This window comes from Alligator mississippiensis, chromosome 15 (genome assembly GCF_030867095.1).
Source record: "Alligator mississippiensis isolate rAllMis1 chromosome 15, rAllMis1, whole genome shotgun sequence".
In the NCBI taxonomy this organism is placed as follows: Eukaryota; Metazoa; Chordata; order Crocodylia; family Alligatoridae; genus Alligator; species Alligator mississippiensis.
In genome coordinates this window covers 29,713,138-29,735,186 of record NC_081838.1, presented here as the reverse complement: position 1 = coordinate 29,735,186, position 22,049 = coordinate 29,713,138, and the positions used below count along the sequence as shown (strand labels likewise).

General features: G+C 59.8%; 3 protein-coding genes across 4 annotated transcripts; 2 read left to right on the top strand and 1 right to left on the bottom strand.

Annotated features, from left to right (window-relative positions):
* The first annotated feature begins 2,435 nt into the window (after positions 1–2,435).
* On the top strand, positions 2,436–5,941 carry LOC102576698 (interferon-inducible GTPase 5). The gene is made up of 2 exons (XM_019476609.2): positions 2,436–2,551; positions 4,654–5,941. Exons 1-2 carry the CDS (start codon positions 2,486–2,488, stop codon positions 5,890–5,892), a joined length of 1,305 nt encoding a protein of 434 aa, XP_019332154.2. The 5' UTR covers positions 2,436–2,485; the 3' UTR covers positions 5,893–5,941.
* A 1,108-nt stretch (positions 5,942–7,049) lies between these two features.
* LOC102576221 (chemerin-like receptor 1) lies at positions 7,050–14,696 on the bottom strand. 2 transcript variants are annotated; one of them, XM_014608560.3, is made up of 2 exons: positions 9,818–14,412; positions 7,050–8,633 (listed from the first exon to the last, which is right to left on the bottom strand). In XM_014608560.3, exons 1-2 carry the CDS (start codon positions 10,172–10,174, stop codon positions 7,554–7,556), a joined length of 1,437 nt encoding a protein of 478 aa, XP_014464046.2. In that variant the 5' UTR covers positions 10,175–14,412; the 3' UTR covers positions 7,050–7,553. The 2 variants fall into 2 exon arrangements, 1 of the variants encoding a protein (XP_014464046.2); XR_009457242.1 differs by having other exon boundaries at positions 8,547–8,633; positions 9,818–14,696.
* Positions 14,697–14,700: 4 nt separating this feature from the next.
* On the top strand, positions 14,701–21,408 carry HAS1 (hyaluronan synthase 1). Its single transcript, XM_019487056.2, has 4 exons — positions 14,701–15,994; positions 16,995–17,220; positions 17,760–17,892; positions 18,963–21,408. Exons 1-4 carry the CDS (start codon positions 14,819–14,821, stop codon positions 19,636–19,638), a joined length of 2,211 nt encoding a protein of 736 aa, XP_019342601.1. The 5' UTR covers positions 14,701–14,818; the 3' UTR covers positions 19,639–21,408.
* The last annotated feature ends 641 nt before the right edge of the window (positions 21,409–22,049 follow it).

Genomic DNA, 22,049 nt, shown 5'->3' with positions numbered 1-22,049 from the left:
CCGCTTCTTTTACCCACTTATCCAACTGGGCCGGAGTGCAAATAAGACAGCAGAGCTGTAATAAGTCTGCCTCCGAGGGTTGATATGTTTTGCAAACCAATTTGAACTCTCTTGGAATTTGTGAGGATTTTCGGTTATTTTTGGAAAGTCCTTAGCAATGGAGTGGAGTTCTGACCTAGTCCATGGTTTATAAAACAAGCTTGGGTTCCCTTCAATTCCCGGGAAAACCCTTAAAGGGGCTTGTACCAGAAGGCTATCTGGATCCATATTTGGGATTTCAGGGCATTTTTGTGCCTTTTGTCTGGTGTGGTCAGCCACTGGAGAGAATACAGAAGCCATCTTGGGTTTTGGCGGGTGCTTTTGGCTACGCCTTCTCAGGGCCATCAAAATTTCCTCATCCTCATCTTTGGAAATTTCTAAAGGACCCCTTTCATCCTCCTCGGGACCCTCGATCGGGGGTATCAGATAAAGAGGGTTTTTTCTTTCTGGACAGTCTGTAAGACTGGGGTAAAGGGGCGTCGGGCCAGAATCATGTGGTGGCGCGCTTGGTGACGAGCCTTTAGATTTCTTATATTTATCTTCTAATTTCTTATTAGAATCTCGTAATGAGGCCAATTTAGACTCTGTGTCACGTTTAGAAGCTTCACTTTACCCATCAAAGAACGCGGACCATTGGGTGTCAGGGATCTTTCTCCCCCTGGCCTCCAATGCTCCTCGAAGGTGAACAACTTTGTTCATATCAAAAGTACCTTGCAAGGGAAATTGCTTAGATGTATCATCCCTGATATACCAATTCCATTTGTTCAAAAAACTACAAGGCCTTTCTCCATAATGGGTATACATATAATAACCTGGGGACCAAAACTGAGCCTCCCCCACCCGTTACAGAAACCAGGAGAGATTTACCAGAGACACACAAGGAAGGGGAAATGGGTTCGCCAGAGCGATGCCCGGTGCCAGAGACACAAAAGGATGCACAAACTGGAACATGAGTCCTTGCTTTCAAGATTGGCTCGCAAGCGGCCAACTTGGGGCGGCTGCCCATGAACCAGACACAAGGGGAAAGACACGAGACAATCTCTCAAACATACATACTCGCACCGCTCCGGAACCCAGACCTGACCCGAGCCGAGTGTGAACCAACAAGTTCAATGTCGTAGTCAGGCGCAGCCGTCTGCTACAAACAGCCAGCCCAGGGAAGACAGGGGAGGACAACGGCCTCGCCATAGTGCCGGCAGTCGGCATTTCCCAGGCGGCCGCCGAACATTGGGCAGCTGGGCCGGACGGTTGACATCTCGGTGGGACCTCCAAATTGTCGTGGTAAAAACGCCACAGTAACATTTCTTCTGAACACTCAGTTTATTAAGTGCTAGCCGTGAGAGAAGCTGAGGCAGCTCTGCCTGGGCGCGGCCAAGCTCCAGCTTTTATACAACAGTGTAAGCAACTTTTGCACACAAACAACGGTACCATACAAGGTCACTCAGGAAACGGACTCCCCATGCTGGCACCTCACACTACTTGTCCACTATCCTTGTACTTCCCGCTCACTTCTGTGCCTACGTAACAAGTTCCCTCAGAGTTAATGGCCTCCGGAGCCGTCTTAGGTGACTGGCTTCCACACGACCCACCTGACTGTGTAGACATCAATGCCACAGTCGCCTAGCTTTTTAATGAGAATGGGGTGGGAGACAGTGTTGAAGGCCTTTCTGAAGTCCAGAAAGACTACATCCGCCGCAACACCTTCGTCCAATGCTTTTGTGACCTGATCGTAGAAGGCAATCAGGTTGGTCTGACAGGACCTGCCCCTAATGAACCCATGCTGGTTGCCCCTGAGCATCGTCCCCCCTGCTGGTCCTTCCCAGACGTGCTCCTGGATAATCTTCTCCAAGAGTTTCCCCAGGACCAAGGTAAGACTGACGGGCCTATAGTTGCCCGGGTCCTCCCTCCTCCCTTTTTTGAAAATATGGACCACATTGGCCTTCTTCCAATCATCTGGCACCTGGCCAGAGCACCACGAATGCTTGTAAAGCTGTGCCGGGGCCCCACAATGACCTCTGCCAATTCCCTCAACACGCTGCGGTGGAGAGCGTCTGGACCTGCTGATTTAAACACGTCCAATCCCTCCAGAAGTTCCCTAATTTGGTCCTCCCTGACCCTAGGCCTGGTGGAATCTCTCCTAAGTCCATCCTGAATCTAAATGGGGGAGTCCTGGTCCCTGCACAAAAAAATGGAGCCAAAGCAATTGTTAAAAAGGTCTGCTTTTTCCTCTGGTGCAACCACCAGATTGCCAGGTGTATACCGCAGGGGCCCCACATTACCAGGTGCCTTCTTCATACTCCCTAAGTAAACACAGCCAGTCCCGACTCCGCCTCTTCTATTTCTGGCAATGGTCACATGGGCCTGTTGCTTTCAGTTTCAGGTCCCGGGACTGTGTGAAGCCTGGGATTGATTTTTGCTCCCTGGCAGCTCCTCCAGCTGGGCAGCCATGGGGAACCACCAGTCTCGATCCACAGCAAGTAAGAACCATGGGAAAACTGAGGCTGGACATGAGGTAGGTGCCTACAGAGGGCATGGAGGGTGCCCTGGGCTGTCCTGCACCCCAGCCCTCAATTCAGGGCTCCAGTCTGGGTTGGAAGTGTCCATAGCAGAAAAAGGAAGCGAGGGGCAGGACCAAATTAATGCATAGGCAAACTAGGCACAGGGCTATGGCCCTAAGTGAAGAAGGGGCCCAGTTGTGCTTGTTTTACACATTATAATTATTGAGTGAAAAAAGTACTATAAATATACAGTATTAAGTAGGGGCCCATGAGTTTGTTTGCCTAGGGCCCACTAAAGGGTTAATCCAGCCCTGGTGAGAGGGTTGGGCAGAGGGGTTCAGGGGGTAAATAGAGGAACTAGGGGGTCCTGCCTGGCATCTGGGACTATTCAAGCCTTCCCAATGGGGCTGACATTGGTTCCTTATTCCATTTCCTATTCCCTTTCTCAAAGTGAATCCTTATACAATTAAAGGGTGTTAGTAACGAATGACACAGGCTCAAGAGTTTCGTCCAAAAATAGAAATTTGCTAGTAAAAATGAAAAATAATCTCATGCATCAAGTGCACAGCCCTGAAAAAGGACCTGAGATTAGGCTGGGATTATGGGACACAATAGTTTTGGGGACACCCCAAGACACATGTCTATGCCACTGAAGGACACTTTTGAATAAGTCTGAGTGGGACCCTGCCCCATCTGAAGCTTGATTTTTGCATGACAGGCTGCCCACAGATGGCACTCCAGGCCTTTGTGCTATATATGTAGCACTGAATAAGGAGCTGGGGTTGGGCTGGGATTACAGGTGGAAATCCTTTCAGGTCACCACAAACCATGTGTCCTGGCCATCAGGGGACTCTGCTGAAGAAGTAAAGACCTGCCCAACCTGAAATGGTTTCTGTGTGCCAGGCTGCCAACTCACAGGCCCCTATGATAAGGAGCCACGTAGCCATCATGATAATGCCAGCTCTTGGTCTCACCAAGTTTGTGCAAATATACAAATGGTTGCCAGTATTTCACATTACCTCAACTACCCTGTCCCTGCAATGAGAAACCCTTTGTTTTACCAAAATCTGATCAAATTGCCAATATTGGATGTTCTCCATTGAATTCAGCAGGACTGGTGACATGTTTGAACTAGCAGCAGTCCATCGACTTCAATACATGAGACCTAAATACAGGATAGAAGAAAGGGATTTCGGGGGCAAGGGGGTAGGGTACAACCATCTCCCAAAAGCCAGTGATTGGCATTTGAGAGGTCATGGGTTGGTAATTGGATGCAGAACCAGATATGCACTGTTTTATTTTGGGGTGTCCTGAAAATGAGTTACTTCATAATCCCAGCCTACTCACAAGTCTCTTTTTCCAGGGCTGTATACTTGATACATGATATTATTGTACATTTTTACTAGTAGATTTCCATTTTGGATGAAACTCTTGAGCCTGTGCCAATCATTACTGACACTATTTAATTGTGTGAGGATTTGCTTTGAAAAAGGAACTGGAAATAAGAAACCAACTTCAGCCTCAGGGCTGCTCTGGGATACAGAGATGCTTGCTGAGTGAACCCATGGCAGTAGCAGTGAAGCTGGGTTACAGCTGCCCTTCCCAACACCCCCTGCTCATATCAACCAGACCCCAGCCTGCCCCGAGTCCACAGAGAACCCAGGAGTCCTGGTCCACAGCTCCTGGGCTCTCGCCCACTTCCTCCTCCCAGCTGGGACAGAACCCAGGCATCTGGGCTCCCAGCCGCCCAGTCTAATCCACCAGTCTCAGGTCCCTTCCCAGAGCAAGAAATAGAGCCCAGTGTCTGGGAGCTCTGGAAGGAGAGTGGGGCTGCGGTGATTGCAGCAGGGGGGTAGGGAGACAGGATGCCTGGGTAGGGAGAGGAGAGGGGTGCATTGGGTTAGACCCCCACTCCTTTCCTGGACCTGGGGAAGAACCCAGGCAAGTTGACTAGTACTTCAAGCCCTGATGAGCCTCATTTGGGAAACATGAGCCTGATGTGTGTGTGCGGCAGAAGGAGAGGAGAGGGGAGAATGGGAATGATTCTGATTGGTATATTGTGGGGGATCCTCTAAACATGCACCCACTGCAGCTCTCCCATCCCCATGCTTTTCAGGAATTGACCCTCCTTCTGGAAGTTTTCCAGGTGGCCATGAGTCCTTATCAAGATTTAATCTCAGAGCAGGAACTGGACACAGCTTTCAAGATCTATGAGTCATTCAAGTCGTTCTTCCAAGCCCGGGATGACCAAGAAGCAGCCAGTCAAGCGCTTAAGGAGCTCAAGTCATTGGAAACTGTCAAGCTGCGGATTGCTGTCACAGGAGAAACAGGTGCTGGGAAATCCTCCTTTATCAATGCCATCCGGGGCGTGAGACCTGAACAGACAGGCGCGGCCGAAATTGGGGTGAATGAAACAACGATGGATCCCACACCTTATGAGTGTCCTCGCTACCCCAATGTCACGTTCTATGACCTGCCGGGCATTGGATCTGTGCGTTTCCAGCCAAAGACCTATCTGAAGGACGTGAACTTCAGTACCTACAACTTCTTCATTATTGTGAGCTCCGAACGGTTCCGATCCAGCGATGCCGACCTGGCCCTGGAGATCCAGAAGATGGACAAGAAGTTTTACTTTGTGCTGGCCAAAGTGGACCAAGATTTAGAGAATGAAAAAAGGACCCGTGGTGAGGCCTACAATGAAGGCAATGTTCTTCAGAAGATCCGGGACACATGCAGGAGACAGCTGGAAGCCTTGGGGGTCTCCAGTCCAAAGGTTTTTCTTCTCTCCAACTGGAATATAGCCAAGTTAGATTTTCACCAACTGGAGGACACCCTAGAACAGGATCTTCCCCATCTGCAGAAGCTGGTGTTTCTGCTGAGCCTGCCCAACTTCTCCAAGGAAATCCTGGAGAAGAAGCGAGCTGCGCTGAAGAAGTTGACCTGGCTCATAGCCCTGGCCTCAGGTGGTGCCGGTGCCATTTCCATCCCTAGCGTCTCTCTGCAATGCAATATCCAACTCCTTCTGGTCTCCATGATTGGCTTCTACAAGCACTTTGGCCTGGATGATGAGTCCCTGAGCCGTATGGCCAGTCAAGCTGACCTGCCCCTGTCCGAGCTGAAGGGGATGATGAGATCACCAGAAATCCAAAACATACAGCTTCCCCTTGTACAGCTATCCTGGGCCAAGAAGTCATGTTGTGTACTCGGAATGGTCAAGGGAAAACTTAGTCATGCACTAATAAGTGCAGCATGCTCTTTCGTTGTCTCCGTCTACCAGCTCTCCAAAGTTGTAGATGAACTTTATGCTGATGCCCTTCAGGTGAGGGCCAAAGCTTTGGGAGATGAGAATTATTAAAGTGTCTGGAGGACTCTCTGGGACTTTGGCCCTGGACAGAGTGTGGATAGATGGGGTAGGGGAAGGGCAATGGGATTTTGGGTTGTGTTGATTACCTCGTTCACCTCCATGGTGCTAATGGACCCACTCATCAGCTCTTAGCAGCATCACCCCCACCCCTTCCCCTTCTCCACATAGCCCTTCCTTTCTGCCCACCCCTCATAGCATTGGATGCAGTAAGTTGTTGCCAACAAGAAGCTGTTGCTGCGCCTCTGAACAAGTTGGTCTCCAAACCAGTGATGTTCAGCTGGAGTGAGATGGATGGGTGGGAGCAGGGAGAGAGGGAATGTATAAGGAAGGAAAAGCAGAATGGAGGGATGGTGGGATGGATGGATGGATGGATGTGTGCTGAGATGGATGGATGGAGGAAGAATGGATGGATTGAAGGGTGCTGGTTTGATGGCCAGAGGGTTGTGAGGAGTCAGTGGATGGAGGGGCCAAAGGAAAGGATGGGTGGATGGAGGTCTGCGTGGATGGACAGAAGGGTGTGTCAGTGGGTGGGAGGCAGGAGTAGAAGGCTGTGGGAATGGATGGATGGATGTGGGGGTAGGGGGAGGGGTGGAAGGGCTATGCCAGTCCATATACCCCCCCATCCCTTCCCACCCCTCATCCCAGTCCCACCCCAGGACATCATATACACAGGAACTTGCTCCATCTGCAGTTGTGACATGAGGCAGCTGAGCCACTGCACATGCTCCCTCCCATGTCTGGGACATGCATGATGCCACCCAGGACACCGATTCCTGGCTATGAGGCGAGGTGGGGGGTAGTGGGTGAGGGGCGGGGGGAAGGGGCTGGAGCCTAGACACCTGGGTTCTGCCCTGAGCTTCAGGAAGGGTGTGGGGTCTGGTGGCTGAAAGCCATGGGGCTGTGAGCCTGGTCACCTGGGTTCTCTCTCCAGCCCTGGGACAGGAGTGGGGGCTGGGGGCGAGAACAAGGCAGGGCTGGGTTCCCTCCAGCTCTGGGAGTTCAGTGGGGCCTGGGGGTCACATTAAACTGGGATGGACTGGGTGTATGACCGCCGTCCAGCTGAGGTTTCCAGACTGGCACTGGAGGGATGAGTTGGGCATGGGGGCAGGATCTGGAGGGGACAGGGTACCAGAGTCCAGCCAATCACAGAAGATCAAAGGCTTATCTTTATTCTACCCAATATCACATGTCAGAGACTTGATGCCAAGCGCCAGACAATGGGGGTGGGAAAGCGGTAAGAGCTGGGAGGATGTGGGGCTAGGACGCCTGGTTTCTCCCAGCTCTGGGAGGGGGGTGGGCACTGGGGGGTTGCAAGGGGGGAGTTGGGAACCCAGACACCTGGGTTGTATCCAGTCAGACCTCTATATCTATATATCTCTATTCCATTTCCCCCTACTCCAGCCAATCCTGTCCTGGACCCAGCAGCCCCTGAAGGCCAAATGGCCCCCTGTTGAGGTGGAAGGGAGCCTGGACTCTCTCCTGCTTTGGGAGAGGAATGGAGTCATGGAGGTGCTGGGATCCCGGACTCCTGGGTTCTCTGGGAAGGAAGTGAAGGTTGGTGGTTCAGTTCGGGTCAAAGTTGACTGGGAGCCTGGACTCCTGGGTTCTCTGGGAGGGAAGTGGGGGCTAGCAGAGAGGTGGCCAGGAGCCCTCTACACGAGCTTCCCCTGCCCAGCACTGCGGGGAGAGGATGGCTCGCTGAACGCGCTCTCCACGGCCTGCAGCACCGAGCGCCACAGCCGGTCCCTGAAATCACGGCCCACGAAGACGTAGAGGACGGGGTTGAGGCAGCTGTTGAGGTAGGCCAGGCCCGAGGCCAAGGGGACCCCAACCAACAACACGGCATCCAGCCCTGGTGCCCCCATGGCCCCCGCCAGCTCCAAGAAGGAGAAGATGTGGTAGGGGCACCAGGAGAGGAAGAAGCAGCCCACCACAGCCACCATGATCTGATAGGGCCGGGCCGAGCGGGCCAACTGGTTCCTCTTCATCTTGGCCGCCATGATGCCGTAGCAGGTCAAGATGGCGGCAAAGGGCACTAGGAACCCAGCCAGAAAGCGTGTCAGCACCAGGGCGTGGTGTCGGGTGATCACCACATCGCCCTTGGTTTCATCCTCCATGGTCGTGTCCCCCTTGGCCACGTCCCCCACACCCATGGCAAAGTTGTTGTAGCAATGGGTGACGTTGGCCAACGCCCCAGGGTTCCCTGTGTCCCGGAACACCGGGTAGGGGGAGCTGAGAGCCAGGGCTGCCAACCAGATGGCCAAGGCCACCAAGGAGGCCACACGGGGCCGGCGGTGGTTCTGGGCCCACACCGGGGCAGCCACCAGGAGGCAGCGGTCCACACTGATGGCCGTGAGGAGGAAGACGCTGGCGAACATGTTGAGGAAGGCCAAGCCACTGTTGAGCTTGCAGAGGACTCTCCCAAATGGCCAGTGGAAGCCCAGGGCCACGTAAACCATGCTGAGGGGGAGGAAGAGGGTGAAGACGAAGTCGGCCATGGCCAGGTGCAGGAACCACACGGCATTGACTGTCCGTGCCATGCGGAAGCCAGTGACCCAGATGACCAGCCCGTTGCCTGTCACGCCCAGCACGAAGGCCATGCTGTAGAGGGCCACTGAAATGCCGCGCATGACAGTCCCCAGGGCCGTGGGCAGTGCTGGCATGGTGGCGGTGTCCTCATAGGAGCTGTAGTTGTAGTCGAAGGCGGAGGTGTTGTCAGCCATAGGGGACAGCTGGGGAGTGGGGAGAGAGTGGGGAAGAGAGCGGGGTGGGGTGGGGATGGATGGACACGGGATGGTTATAGAGACCGTCAGATGGACAGCCTGGTTGTGGATTGGCTGGCTGGCTGGATGGAGAAGGGCACAGATGGGGTGAACAGGGGCCCCCACCCCAGCCAGTGCCCTAAAACGGCCCAGATCCCCCCCTGCCCCATCCCACCCCCTCTCCCCAGCACTGGCCCCCAGGACAGCTCCTGCGCTGGGGCAGGAGGCTCCACAGTGCCCCCTGCCAGGGAGGGAGGTGCCTGCCTATTCCCCCCCCCAGCCAATCAGGGTCTAGGATGGGGCCTGGATGGGAGCCCATAGAAGGCCCAGGGCCCTGCCCCCCGTTCCCCCCCTCCCTCTCTTCCTGGTAACAAGGGCACCACTAATTGCAGGCTGGTTTCCCTGCCCCCCTCCTCCCCGCCCCACAGGCCCCGGCCCTGTGGTCACAGCCTGCGGTCTTAGGGTAATTAGAGGGGGGTTGGGGGGGGTGGCTCAACCCCAGGGCAAATATTATTGGAGAACACTCAGCTCTTCCGAGACGGGGGCCTGGACGCCTGGGTTCTCTCCCAGGGCGGGGGCTGGGGTGGGTGGCAGTCAGAGCAGGGGGGGCTGGGGACCTGGATGCCTGGGTCTAGGGTGGGGGTTAGGGTGGGGGGCAGGGTAGAACAGGGAGTGCTGGGGGCCCGGGCACCTGGATTCTCTTTCCACGCTGGGATGGGACTGGCTTGCGGGTGAGTGACGGGGCCCAGACAGCTCGGTGCCCTCCAGCTCTGGGAGGGGAATTGGGGTGCTGGGGGCAGAGCCCAGATGCCTGGGTCCTTTCCAGCTCTGGGAGGGGTGGGGGAAGTGGGGGGCTGGGAGCCCTGACTCCTGGGTTCCTCCTCCTCCCCACCTCTGGGAGTGGAGGGAGGGCTGGGAGCCTGGGCACCTGGGTCCCCCCCAGCTCTGGGAGGGGAGTGGGCACTGGGGGTCAGAGCAGGAGACAGCATAGGGGCCCCTAAGATTTCGTGCCTCAGTTTCCCCCACCCGTCTTAAAAGGCAAGGATCCTTTGTTCCGCTCTTCTGCCTGGGAAGTCTTGGGAGGGGGGTTGGGGAGGGTCTCTGAGCCACCCCCATCTGCCCTTCCAGCCCCGTGCCCCCAGCCCCGTCCTCACCTGCCCGGTGCCTCCACTGTGCTCAGCGCTGCCTCTGGGACTAGCTGGGTTGGGGCGGGGGCTAGAGGCAGGGAAGGGCCGGGCTACCTCGGGCTGGGGGGGCAGTGGGGAGCCCGCACTCCTTGATTCTTTCCAGCTCTCGGAGGGGAGTGAGGTCGGGGGGGCGAGAGCGGGGGGGCTGGCAGCCCGGATGCCTGGGTTCGCTGAAGTGTAGCCCCCCTTCCCCTCCCGCAGGCCGGAGCCGTGGGAGCCGGGAAACGAGTCAGTAGCCACAAAACCCCCAAACCGAGAGAGACGGATGAGACCTGTGCCCCCCCCCGCCCCGCCCCGCCCCCATCTGGGAAAGAAGCCGGGCATCTGCCCCGCACTTCCCAGAGAACCCAGGCGTCCGGGTCCCCCCCGCCCCCCGCCTCGCTGGGAGAGACCCCCGGCGGCACCGACACGCGTGTGTTGAACGCCCCGGGGCTCCCGCAGAAGCGCCGCGACCCCCGGCCTTGCATGACGCCGTCTATGACATCACGGTGCGGGGTACGGCGTCACGCCACCCCGGAGGGAGCTGGGGCTCCGGGGAGCCCGGCCCGAGCCGAGTTGGGGCCGTGGGGCAAGTGCATGTTTTGCACAGAGGGATGTGGGGGGGGGGGGGGTCGGACGCCTGGGTCCCCCCGGGGCAGGTGCCGGCCCCATCCTGACTCACGCGGGCGGTGACACACGCGTGGCGGGGGGGCCGGGGCCCGGATTCAGCCCCGGAGCCGCAGGACAGACCGCGTCTGCGCCCCTTCCTGCCCGCGGGCCCCAGGCGTCCGCCCCCCCGGCCCCAAAGCCCTCAGGCGCTCAGCCCTCCTCCCTCCCCGCCAAGGGCACCGGGCCGTCCGGCTCCCAGCCATCGCCCCAGCAAACCGCTGGCCCAGAGCGGCCGCCAGGGGGCGCCGGCGGCGCAGGAGAAGCCGGCACTGATGCCTGGGATCCCGGGGGAGTGGGATCCAAGGGGGGCGGGGTCCCCAAGCGTGGGGCGGGGGCGCTGCGAGCCCGGGCGCCTGGGATCACGGGGGGAGTGGGATCCAAGGGGGGCGGGGTCCCCAAGCGTGGGGCGGGGGCGCTGCGAGCCCGGGCGCCTGGGATCACGGGGGGAGTGGGATCCAAGGGGGGTCCCCCAAGTGTGTGGGGGCGGGGGCGCTGGGAGCCCGTGGGAAGTCCCCAGTTGTGGGGAGGGGGGGGGGGGGTCTCCTTGCTGGGGGAGCCCCTGGCCGCTTTGGGTTCTGCGCGAGGGCACTGGGGGCTGGGGAGGGGGAGCAGGGGGCTGGGACCCTGGACGCCGGGGGTCTCGGGGAGAGGAGCGGGGCGGGGGGAGCCCCTGGACGCCTGGGCTGCGTGCAGCTCTGGGACAGCAGGGGGCGCTGGGTTGCCTCCGAGGGGGGGCCGGGGGCCGGGGGCCGGCCAGCCCTGGTACCAGGCGCCGGGTGGGGCCGGGCGGGAGGCGCGGGGCCGCCCGTTGCCAGGGCGACGTCAGCCGCGCCCCGCGGGGGGACCGGGCCGTGCGGGACGCCCTGGCCCTGCGCAGCTCTGACCTGGCGGCCCCCGCGCCGCTCCCAGAGCCGCCGGGCGTCCGCGCCATCCCGAAGCCGCGAAGAACCGGGCCCCGGCCCCCCGGGGAACCCAGCTGCCCGCCCCCCCGCTGGAGCACCCAGGCGCCCGGGGCCACGTCACGGGACCTTCCTCTCTTGCCCAAGACCCTGAGTCACGGGGGGGGCGGGTGGGGGCCTCCCCCTTTGCCCCGCTGGCGGGGCGGGGGGCGCCGGGAAAGCCCCGCCCCTTCGGGGAAGCCCCGCCAGGGCCAGACAGGGAGGGGCGGCGCTGACGTCATGGGGAGGGGGGCGCTGATGGCAGGGCGCAGAGTCTGAGCTGCCCACCCGCTTCCAGGGAACCCAGGCGGGGCCCGGGGGTCCCTGTTGCGTCATCGCCCCCTTCGAGTGACGCAACGCTTTCCCCAGAACCCCACCCTCCCGGCTCTTAAAGGGCCTCGGCCCCAAATATTGTTATCGCCATGGCAACGCCGGCCGGCCCCTCCCGCGCGAGGTCACCGCGGCCCCGGACGCCTGGGCTCTCTCCAGCCCTGGAGCGGGGGGCGGGGAGCCCGGGCGGCTGGGCTGCTGGGCCGGGAGCGGGGCTCGCACGCCCGCGTTGGCTCCAGGTGCCCCCAGGTGCTGGAGCCGGCGCAGGAATGTGCCTGAGACGCGCCAGGAATTCCCGGGGGATTAGAGGCAGGAAACCCGGGGTCACCCAGGGGCCGCCCCCCCCCCCCACTCCCGACCCGCAGCCCCCTTGAACGAAGGAGACGTGGGGCAGAGGAATGAAGGCAGAGAAGGAGGGATGGAGACAGAGGGAAAGGGAGAGATGGAGACGGAGGGCGGGGATGGAGAAGTGGAGAAGCGAGGGAGGGGAAGGGAAGAAAGAAGGGATGGAAGAAATGAAGGGAGGAAAGGAAGAGGAGACCGCAAGGAAAGGGGAGAAGGGGAAGAGATAAAGGAGAGAAGGAAGGAAAAAAGAGCAGAAGAAAGAGAGAGGGAGAGAGAGTAATGAGGAAAGGAAGGGAAAGAACAACGTGCTGAGTAAGAGGAAGGAAAGGGAGGAAGGGAAGGAGAGGAGAGCCTGACAGAAAGCAAGGAAGACATGAATGAGAGAATGAAGGAGTGGGAGAAGGAAGAAGAAAAGGAGGGAAGGGGAAAGGAAGGAGGAGAGGAAGAGAAGAAAAGAGATGGGAGGGAAGCAGGGAACGAGTGAATGGGAGGAAGGAAGGGAAAGAGGAGAGAAATCCAGAAAGGAAGGAAAGAACAAAGGAGCGAATGAATGAGGGAGGGCAAGGAGGAGAGGAAGGCGGGCAGGGGGTAGGCAAGAAGGGGCAGAATGGATGAAGGGATGGAAAGAAGAGATGAAGGGATGAAGGGGAGAATAGTGACTGATGGGATGAAGGGGTGAGCAAGTGACTGACTGACTGAAGGGAAGAAGGGGTAGAAAGAAGGGATGAATGACGGGATGAAGGGATAAGATAAATGGACGAATGAATGAATGAAAGGATGAGGGGATAGATTGAGTGAAGGGATAAAGGGATAGGATGAAAGAACGAATGAGGGATGCAGGGACTGAACGACTGAATGGATGGATGGACAGAATGAAGGGATGAATGAGCAAATCAAGGGTAGAAGGGATGAGTGAAGGAAGGAAGGGGTAAGATAAAGGGATGAATGAATGAACAGGATGAAGGGATGACTGAGTGAATGAAAGAAGGGGTGAGGGGATTGAATGACCGAAGGGAATGAAGGGATGAGTGAACAAATGAGGGGATGAATGAAAGGATGGGATAGACTGAATGAATGAATGAATGAATGAATGGATAGGATGAAACAATGAACGAGGGGATGAATGAAAGGATCAGTGAAGGAATGAAGGGAGGAAGGGGCAGACTGAATGAACAAGTGAAGGGATGAAGAGAAAGAAAGGGATGGAAAGAACAAATGAAGGGGTGAAGCGAGCGAATGAAGGGACGAGTACAGGAATGGGTGGAAGAAGGGATGGAGGTAGAAGGAAAGGGGCGGGTGGACAAAAGGAAGGAAGGAAGGAAGGAAGGGCCAGGAGGAAGAAAGGAAAGAAAAACCCGAGGCAGAGAAAGGGGGGCAGAAATGAGGGAAGGGAGAAAGGGAGAGGGAGAAACCAGGGGGAGGAGTGGGAACTAGAGAAGGAGAAAAAGAAGAAAGAGGAGAGAAACTAGGCCAGGAAGGAGGGATGAAGGGGGTTGAAGACAGGCCGGGAGGGAAGAAGGAGCCGGCAGATGAGTGCAAGCCGGCCCCCGGGGGGGTGGGGTGGGTGAGTGGATGAGTGTAGGGGGGAGGGGGGCAGTGACGTGGGGGGTGGGGCCCCAAGTCCCTCCCCCACCCCATTAAAAGCCCCCCCCACAGCCCCGACGGGAGGCACAAGCAACGGGGCAGCCACAGGGGGCAGGTGAGAGGGGCCCCAAGGCCTGGGTTCCCTAGGAGGGGAGGGGGGTCCAGGGGAGTTAGGAGCTCAGACGCCTGGGTTCTCTAGGAGGGGAGGGGGGTCCAGGGGAGTTAGGAGCTCAGACGCCTGGGTTCTCTAGGAGGGGAGGGGGGTCCAGGGGAGTTAGGAGCTCAGACGCCTGGGTTCTCTAGGAGGGGAGGGGGGTCCAGGGGAGTTAGGAGCTCGGATGCCTGGGTTCCCTAGGAGGGGAGGGGGGTCCAGGAGAGCTAGGAGCTCAGACGCCTGGGTTCTCCAGGAGGGGAGCGGGGTCCAGGGGATTTAGGAGCTCAGACGCCTGGGTTCTCTAGGAGGGGACGGGGTCCAGGGGATTTAGGAGCTCGGATGCCTGGGTTCTCTAGGAGGGGACGGGGTCCAGGGGATTTAGGAGCTCAGACGCCTGGGTTCTCTAGGAGGGGACGGGGTCCAGGGGATTTAGGAGCTCGGATGCCTGGGTTCTTTCCAGTTAGGGGAAGGGAGTGGGAACTCAGGGGTGGGAGCAGGGGGTGGGGACCTGGGATCCCGGCTGCCCGGTTCTCGGGGGTGTGTGGGGTGGGGGCTGGGAGCCCGGCCGCCTGGGTTCTCAAGAAGAGGAGTGGTGTCTAGGGGAGTTAGGAGCTCCGATGCCTGGGTTGTCTCCACAGCTCCAGGAGGAGGGTGAGCTAGGGCAGGGAGGCTGCGAGCCCCGACGCCTGGGCTCTGTGCAGGACACGCCCGCCCCTGGCCGCACCCCTCCCCTGGGAGCCCGGGCGCGGGTTCTCTCCCCCGCTCAGGGCTGGGGGAGCGGCCGGGGGGGCAGAGAGAGCCCGGAGTCGGAGCCCAGGACAAGGGGACCTGGGAGCCCCGCGCTGCGTTCTCTCCTGCCGCGGGTGGGTCGGGGGGAGTCTGGGAGCCCTGACACCTGGGTCCTCCCTCCCACCCCCATCTCACCCCGTCCTTCTCTCTCCCCCCCTCCCCCCCTCTCCCTCCCCAGCCATGGACGCAGCCAAGGTGCCCAAGCTGGCGGCGTCAGCCTGGCGCCGGGTGCTGACCGTGGCCTTCGCGCTGCTGGTGCTGGGGGTCCTGGCCTGGGCCTACGTGACGGGCCTGCAGCTGGCGGCCGACCGCTACCACGTCATGGCCTTCGGGCTCTACGGCGTCCTGTTGGCTGCCCACCTGGTGACGCAGAGCGCCTTCGCCTGTCGTGAGCACCGCCGCATGCGGGCAGGAGCCGGCGCCGTCTGCTCCTACACCCGCACTGTGGCCCTCACCATCTCAGCCTACCAGGAGGACCCGGCCTACCTGCGCCAGTGCCTGGAGTCGGTGCGGGCCCTGCACTACCCGCCCGACAAGCTCCGCATTATCATGGTCATCGACGGCAACAGCCCTGACGACCGCTACATGCTGGACATGTTTGCCGAGGTCTTCGCCGGCGAGGATGTGGGCACTTACGTGTGGGAGGGCAACTATCACCACCCAGCTGGCACCAAGATGGCAGAGGGCGGAAGCCTCAGCGCTGGGGAGACGCTGTCGGCCTACACCACGACAGCGGGCGGGGAAGGCTTGAATACTATGGAGACCAAGATGGCGGAGGGCAGAGGCCCTGTCGGCATGGAGGCACCATTGACCTACACCAGTATGGTGGAAGGTGAAGGGCCCGTTGCTACGGAGACGCCGCGGGGCTACACCAAGATGGTAGAAGGCAGAGACCGCATCACCATGGAGACACCGTTCACCTACAGCAGCGAGGTGGAAGATGAAAGGCCTGTTACTACGGAGATGGCAACAGGCTCCACCAAGATGATGGATGGAGTAGGTCGCATTGCCATGGAGATGGCCTACACCGAGACAGGCCCAGGGACGCCCTCAGCCTACACCAAGGTGGAGATGCGTGCAGGCCCCGTCGCCATGGAAAGGCCCTCAGCTTGCACCAAGATGGCGGCAGGCGGGGGCCCCGTCACCGTGGAGATGCCCTCAGCTGACGCGGAGGAGCTGGGTGGGGGACCGCCGGCAGCCTATGCGGAGGTGGAGATGGAGGACCCGGGACGGCTGGTGGTGGAGGAGCTGGTGCGCACCCAGCGCTGCGTCTGCATCATGCAGCGCTGGGGGGGGAAGCGCGAGGTCATGTACACGGCCTTCCGGGCGCTGGGCGATGCCGTGGACTACGTCCAGGTAGGCCCCACTTCCGCCCTGGAGCGACCGCCCTTCTGTCTGGGCATCTGCTATCCATCCCTCCACCCATCCAATTACCTACACATCCATCCATCCTTTCATCCATCCACTGATCTATCCCTCTATCCATATACCCCTCAGCTGTCTATCCATCTGTCCATCCCTCCAGGTATCCAGGGAAAGCCCCCTCCATCCCACATCTACATCTCTTCTAGCCTTCCCTCCCTCCCTCCCTCTAGCCCTATATACCTTCCTCCATGCAAGGAGAGCCCCACCATCCATCCATCCCTCCCTCCACCCATGCCTACACCTTTTCTATCTTTCAGTTTCCATCTATCCATCCCTGATACTCTCCATCTCCATCCATCCATCTCTATGTCCATCCATCATTTCTAGGGTATCGATGCCCAGGTAGCCCCACCCCTGGGCCCAGCCAGAGACCCCTGCTTTGCTGTCCCCAGCACAGCACCTCCCAGTGCCAACCTCCACGCTGCCCTGCCCCCAGAACAGCAATGAGGGAGGAGGGCAGACAATACCCCCTAGCCTGTCTGCTGCCCCCTACTGATCTCTGTTGGCCACTGCAGCCTCAGCTGGCTTCCTCTATGGCCTGTTGCCCTCTGGTGGCTGGCGTTGGTCAACGCAGGCCTTATTGAGCTGATGGATGTCTGGCACCCCCTAGTGGTCCTCACTGGCTGTTGCAGCTCCATTTAGGCCAGTCTGCTCCAGCTGTGATCCCCAGTGGTCTTGCAGTGTGTTACAGGCCCCCTAGCAGTCCCCATTGGCCACTGCAGCCCCCGGATGAGCCAATCAATGCCTGCCTGGCACCCCCTCATCTTCTCTGTTGGCCACTGCAGCCCTAGATGGGCCAATGCCTGCCTGGCACCCCCTGGTGGTCTTTGTTGGCCACAACCAGTCTGATGCCCCCTAGTGGTCCTCATTGGCCACTGCAGCCCCCAGCCAAGCTGCTCTAGTCCCTGACGCCCCTGGTGGCTGCCCCCAGGTTTGCGACTCGGACACCAAGCTGGACCCAGCGGCCACAGTGGAGCTGGTGAAGGTGCTGGAGTCCAACGAACGTTATGGGGCAGTTGGAGGCGACGTGCGGATCCTCAACGCCAGTGACTCCTTCATCAGCTTCATGAGCAGCCTGAGATACTGGATGGCCTTCAACATCGAGCGGGCCTGCCAGTCCTACTTCGACTGCGTCTCCTGCATCAGCGGGCCCCTCGGTGAGCCCTAGATGCCTTAGTCCCTTCTCCCTCACACAGGTGGAGAAGAGGGAGAGGGTTAGAGCAGGGGGAGCCGGGACACCTGGGTTCTATCTGTAGCTGCTGAATAGGGATGTCTAGTAGGGAAGAATGGGCAATTGGGGGCCCAGACACCTGGGTTATGGGGAGGGTGGGAGCTAGGACTCCTGGGTTCTGTACTTGGGAGTGGGGTCCCAGGAAGCCAGGACCCTGGACACCTGGGTTCTCTCTGGGAGTGGGCTATGGGGAGCCTGGGACCCTGGATGCCTGTGTTCTTGCCAGCTTTGGGCAGGGCATGGAGGTCCAGGGGGAGGTCTGGGACCCTGGACACCTGGGTTCTCTGACCCTCAGGGTCCCCCTCTCCAGCCTTGGGGAGGGAGTGGAGGTCTGGGGGAGAGTGTTGGTGGCCCAGACACCTGGGTTCTCTCCAGCTCTGGGCAGGGCATAGAGGTTCAGGAGGGGGGTCTGGGATCCTGGACGGCTGGGTTCTCTGACCCCCGCACCCCACTCCCCCTCCACAGGCCTGTACCGCAACAACCTGCTGCAGCAGTTCCTGGAGTCATGGTACAACCAGAAGTTCCTGGGCACCCACTGTACCTTTGGGGATGACCGGCACCTCACCAACCGCATGCTCAGCATCGGCTACGCTACCAAGTGAGCTGGATGCCTGGGTCCCGTCCAGTTCTGGGCGGGGAGGGGGGTGGGCTGGGTGGTCAGAGAAGGGACCATGGAGACCCAGACGTGTGGGGATTAGAAGAGGCAGCTCGGATGCCTGGCTTCTTTCCTCCTCTCCTAGGCAGTTCAAATCCAGTGGGTTAGAATGGCACTGAGGGATGGGGCTGAGCTCCTGGATGACTGGGTTCCTCCCCTTCCTCCAGAGAGCACCATGGGTTATCTTGGACCTGGGGGCCACATTTCTGGACTCCTGGGTCTCCTCTTGTCTCCTGTAGGTTATCTTTGGAGGCAAGGGCCAGGTCCTTGTCCTTTCCCTGAGCCATGCCATGAGCTAAAAGGGAGATGGGAGCCAGGGTCCCGGACTCCTGGGTTTCCCCTCTTGTCTCCTGTGAGTTATCTTTGAATGTGGAGGCCAAGCTCCCGGACTCCTGGGTCCCCTCTTGTCTCCTCTGGATTATCTTGGAGGTGGGGGCCAAACCCCCGAACTCCTGGGTCCCTTTCCTCTCTCCAAACAGTGCCATGAGATAGTATGGAGGTGAGGGCCAGGATCCCGGACTCCTGGGTCCCCTTTTGTCTCCTATGGGTTATCTTGGAGGTGGGAGACAGGTTCCCAGACTCCTGGGTCCCCTCACTGTCTCCAAACAGTGCCAGGAGTTTGAACAGAGGTAGGGGTTAGACTCCCAGACACCAGGGTCCCTTTCTACTTTCTCAGCCATGTTGTTGGCTAGAACAGAGACAGGGGTCAGGGTCCCGGATGCCTGGATTCCCCCTCTTGCCTCCTATGGGTTATCTTTGAAGGTGGGGGCCAGGCTCCCAGACTCCTAAGTCCCCTGTAGCTTATCTTGGAGATGGACGCCAAGCTCCCGGACACCTGGTTTCCCCCTTTTGTCTCCTATGGATTATCTTGGAGGTGGAAGCTAAGCTCGCAGAGTCCTGGGTCCCCTCCCTGCCTTTGAGCAGCACTGGGAGTTAGAACAGAAGTGGGGGGCCAGGCTTCCAGATGCCTGGGCCCTCTGCTCAACCCTCCACCCCCCACCGTCACCCAACAGGTACACAGCCCGTTCCCGCTGCTACTCAGAGACACCAGCTGGGTTTCTGCGGTGGCTGACGCAGCAGACGCGCTGGACCAAGTCCTACTTCCGGGAGTGGCTGTACAACGCGCTGTGGTGGCACCGGCACCACCCCTGGATGGCCTACGAGGCAGTGGTGGCAGGCGCCTTCCCCTTCTTCGTCACAGCCACGGTACTGCGGCTCTTCTACGGCGGGAGCCTCTGGGACGTGCTGTGGGTGCTGCTGTGCGTGCAGCTGGTAGCCGTGCTCAAGGCACTGTACGCTGCCAGCCTGCGCGGCCACCCTGTCATGCTGCTCATGTCTGTCTACGCCGTGCTGTACATGGGTGGCCTACTACCAGCCAAGTATTTGGCCATGGCCACCATGAACCAAAGTGCCTGGGGCACGTCCGGGCGGCGCCGCATGGTGGGAAACTACCTCCCGTTGCTGCCTCTTGGCATCTGGGGCCTGCTGCTGCTGGGGGGGCTGCTTTACACAGCCGCTGCCGAGGCCCGGTCTGACTGGAGTGGTGAGGCCAAGCAGGCTGAGAAAGCCTACCTAGTAGTAGGGGCTGGGGTCTACATTGCCTACTGGGCCCTCATGGCCGGACTCTACTGGGTGTGGGTGCGGCGGGCCTGCCGCAAGCGTGCGGGAGGGTACCGGCTGCAGGCCTGACCCGCCCAGAAGCCTGGGTTCCACCCCCCTCCCCTGGGGGTGGGTGGCTAAATGCCTGGGTTCCCCCACCCTGGGGATAGAGGGCCAGATGCCTGGGTTCTTCTTCCCGTCCTAGAGGGAAGCCTGGACTCCTGGATTCCAGGTCCCAGCTTTGGTCTGGTGGGGTCGGCTGGTAGGGCCGAGAGCCCGGACGCCTGGGTTCCAGTTCTGGTGGGGTGGGGTTGGCTGGAAGCCTGGGCACCTGGGTTCATCTTCCCGCTCTTGTTCAGCCAAGGCAAGCCGGGATGCTTGGGTTTTCCCCCAGTTCTAGGAAGGGGAGTGAAAGCAGGGGGGTAGATGGGCAGAGCTGAGAGCCCGGACGCCTGGGTTCCACTTTCCCTCTGTGTTTGGCAGAGGGGAAGCCAGCACCTGGGTTCTCTCCCAGCTCTGACAGATGATGGGAGCCCAGGCATGGCAAGGACTGGGCACCAGGACTCTTGGGTTATCTGGATCCAAAGGAGGCAGGACCCCCTCCGGCTCTGAGAGGACTCTAGGGTCCTCTCCCTGGCTCTGGGAAGGGTGTGGAGCTGGCTGGGGGACAGGGCCAGGAGCCAGGACGCCTGGGTTCTCTGGGCCAGGCCAGCCTTCCGTCAGCTGCCCAGAAACAGTCTCAGCCCTGTGACTTCATCGTCGGCCCATCCACGTCTGGCCACCCCCGCACCATGGCTGGGGCAGGAAAGGCTGCAGCTGGCTCTGGGGTGGAGGACAGGGAACAGGGACCGGGGAGGTGACTGGTTCTTGGGTGGGCAGGTAGGGACCAGATGTAATAGGGACCAGGAGAGGCAGCTGGCTCTGGGGTGGGGGATTGGGGCTGGGTAGAACAGGGCCCCTGAGATGTGTCTGGCTCTGGGGTGGAGCAGGTGGAACAGGGCTCCCCAAGAGGCGGCTGGCTCTGGGGTGAGGTGTCAGGGTGGTACAACAGGGCCCCTGAGGAGCAGCTGGCTCTGGGGTGGAGCATCAGGGCGGGGTATAACAGGGCCCCCCAGATGCGGCTGGCTCTGGGGTGGGGTGTCAAGAACTAAGCATAACAAGTTGCTGATATGCAGCTGGCTCGGGGGTGGAGCAGATGGAACAGTGACCTTGAGATGCAGCTGACTCTGGGGTGGGGCCTGGGGGCTGGGTAGAACAGGGACTCCTTCCCTGCCTTTAAGATGCAGCTTATTCTAGGGTGAGGTATCAAGGTTGGATATAACGGGGCCCCTGAGATGCAGCTGGCTCTGGGGTGGAGTAGATTGAACAGTGAACCCCCTCTCCCCCGAGGTGGCTGGTTCTGGGGTGAGGCATCAGGGTGGTATAACAGGGTCCCTGAGATGTAGCTGACTCTAGGACCCCAACATGCAGCTGGCTCTGAGGCGGAGCATTGGGGCTGGGTACAACAGGGTCGCTGAAATGCAGCTAGCTCTGGGGTGAAACATATGGAACAGGGACCCCAACATGAAGCTGGCTCTGGGGTGGCTCTTAGGACTGGATATAATGGGGGTGTTATAACATGGGTGGAGCCCAGCAAGCAGCTCTTTCCCACCCCCCACAATGATGTGACTGCTTCTGGGGATGTGATCTCTGGCTAGTGACCCCTGGTAACACCCAGTTCCTCCATCCAGGGCCACGTCCCCTGCCCCCACCATCAGGAACCCTAGGACTCTCACATTTAATTTATTTCTCTGTAATATTAACAAGCTATTTAATAAGGGGGGTATTTTATAAAGAGCAAATAAAGGTTATTTTTTGCAACACCCTGGTCCTTGGCTCTGGCCTGGGGGTAGAGCAGCGCTGGGGGCAGCTGGCTCTGGGGCGGGCCAGGCTGGGTGTAATGGCACTGGGGCGGGGGGGGGGGAGAACAGGCCGGGCGGAGGGGCTGAGGCAATGGAACGGAAGGGGACAGGGTGACTCCCACTGAGCTCAGCACCGGGGCGGGGGCCTGCAGGAGCAGGCACATGTGCAACCCAGGCCTCCCGGGGCACCAGGGCAGGCATCCCGCACCACCTACAGGCCAGTCTGACCTGGTGCCCCTCACTCCCCACCCACAGCCCCGCCCTCACCAAGCCCTGCGGGCGCCTCTCACTCCGCCTCCCCCCACCCCCCACCCCTCCAGCCCTGCTGGTGCCCCTCACTCCCGACCCGCAGCCCCCTGCACCCCCAGCACCACTGGTGCCCCTCACTCCCGACCCGCAGCCTCCCCGGACCAGGGCAGCGCAGGGTTAACCTGCCCCAGACAGGCTGGGGTCAGGCTTTGATGGGCCCAGCCCCAGGGCCTTGACCTCTGACCCCCCAAGGCGGCAGGGAAGCAGGTGGGCTCTGTTATACTCCCTCCTCTCCTCCCCAGAGCCAGCTGCATCTTAGGGGCCCTGGTCTACTGCGTCTACAGGGGAGTG

Excerpts from the sequence above, each read along its gene's own strand:
- LOC102576698 (XM_019476609.2), top strand. The coding sequence starts at position 2,486 with ATGGGGAACCACCAGTCTCGATCCACAGCAAGTAAGAACCATGGGAAA. Across the intron at positions 2,552-4,653 it reads AAACTGAGGCTGGACATGAG|GAATTGACCCTCCTTCTGGA; the intron begins GTAGGTGCCTAC and ends CATGCTTTTCAG.
- LOC102576221 (XM_014608560.3), bottom strand. The coding sequence starts at position 10,174 with ATGCCCGGCTTCTTTCCCAGATGGGGGCGGGGCGGGGCGGGGGGGGGC. Across the intron at positions 8,634-9,817 it reads ACAGTGGAGGCACCGGGCAG|CTGTCCCCTATGGCTGACAA; the intron begins GTGAGGACGGGG and ends CCCACTCCCCAG.
- HAS1 (XM_019487056.2), top strand. The coding sequence starts at position 14,819 with ATGGACGCAGCCAAGGTGCCCAAGCTGGCGGCGTCAGCCTGGCGCCGG. Across the intron at positions 15,995-16,994 it reads ATGCCGTGGACTACGTCCAG|GTTTGCGACTCGGACACCAA; the intron begins GTAGGCCCCACT and ends GGCTGCCCCCAG. Across the intron at positions 17,893-18,962 it reads AGCATCGGCTACGCTACCAA|GTACACAGCCCGTTCCCGCT; the intron begins GTGAGCTGGATG and ends GTCACCCAACAG.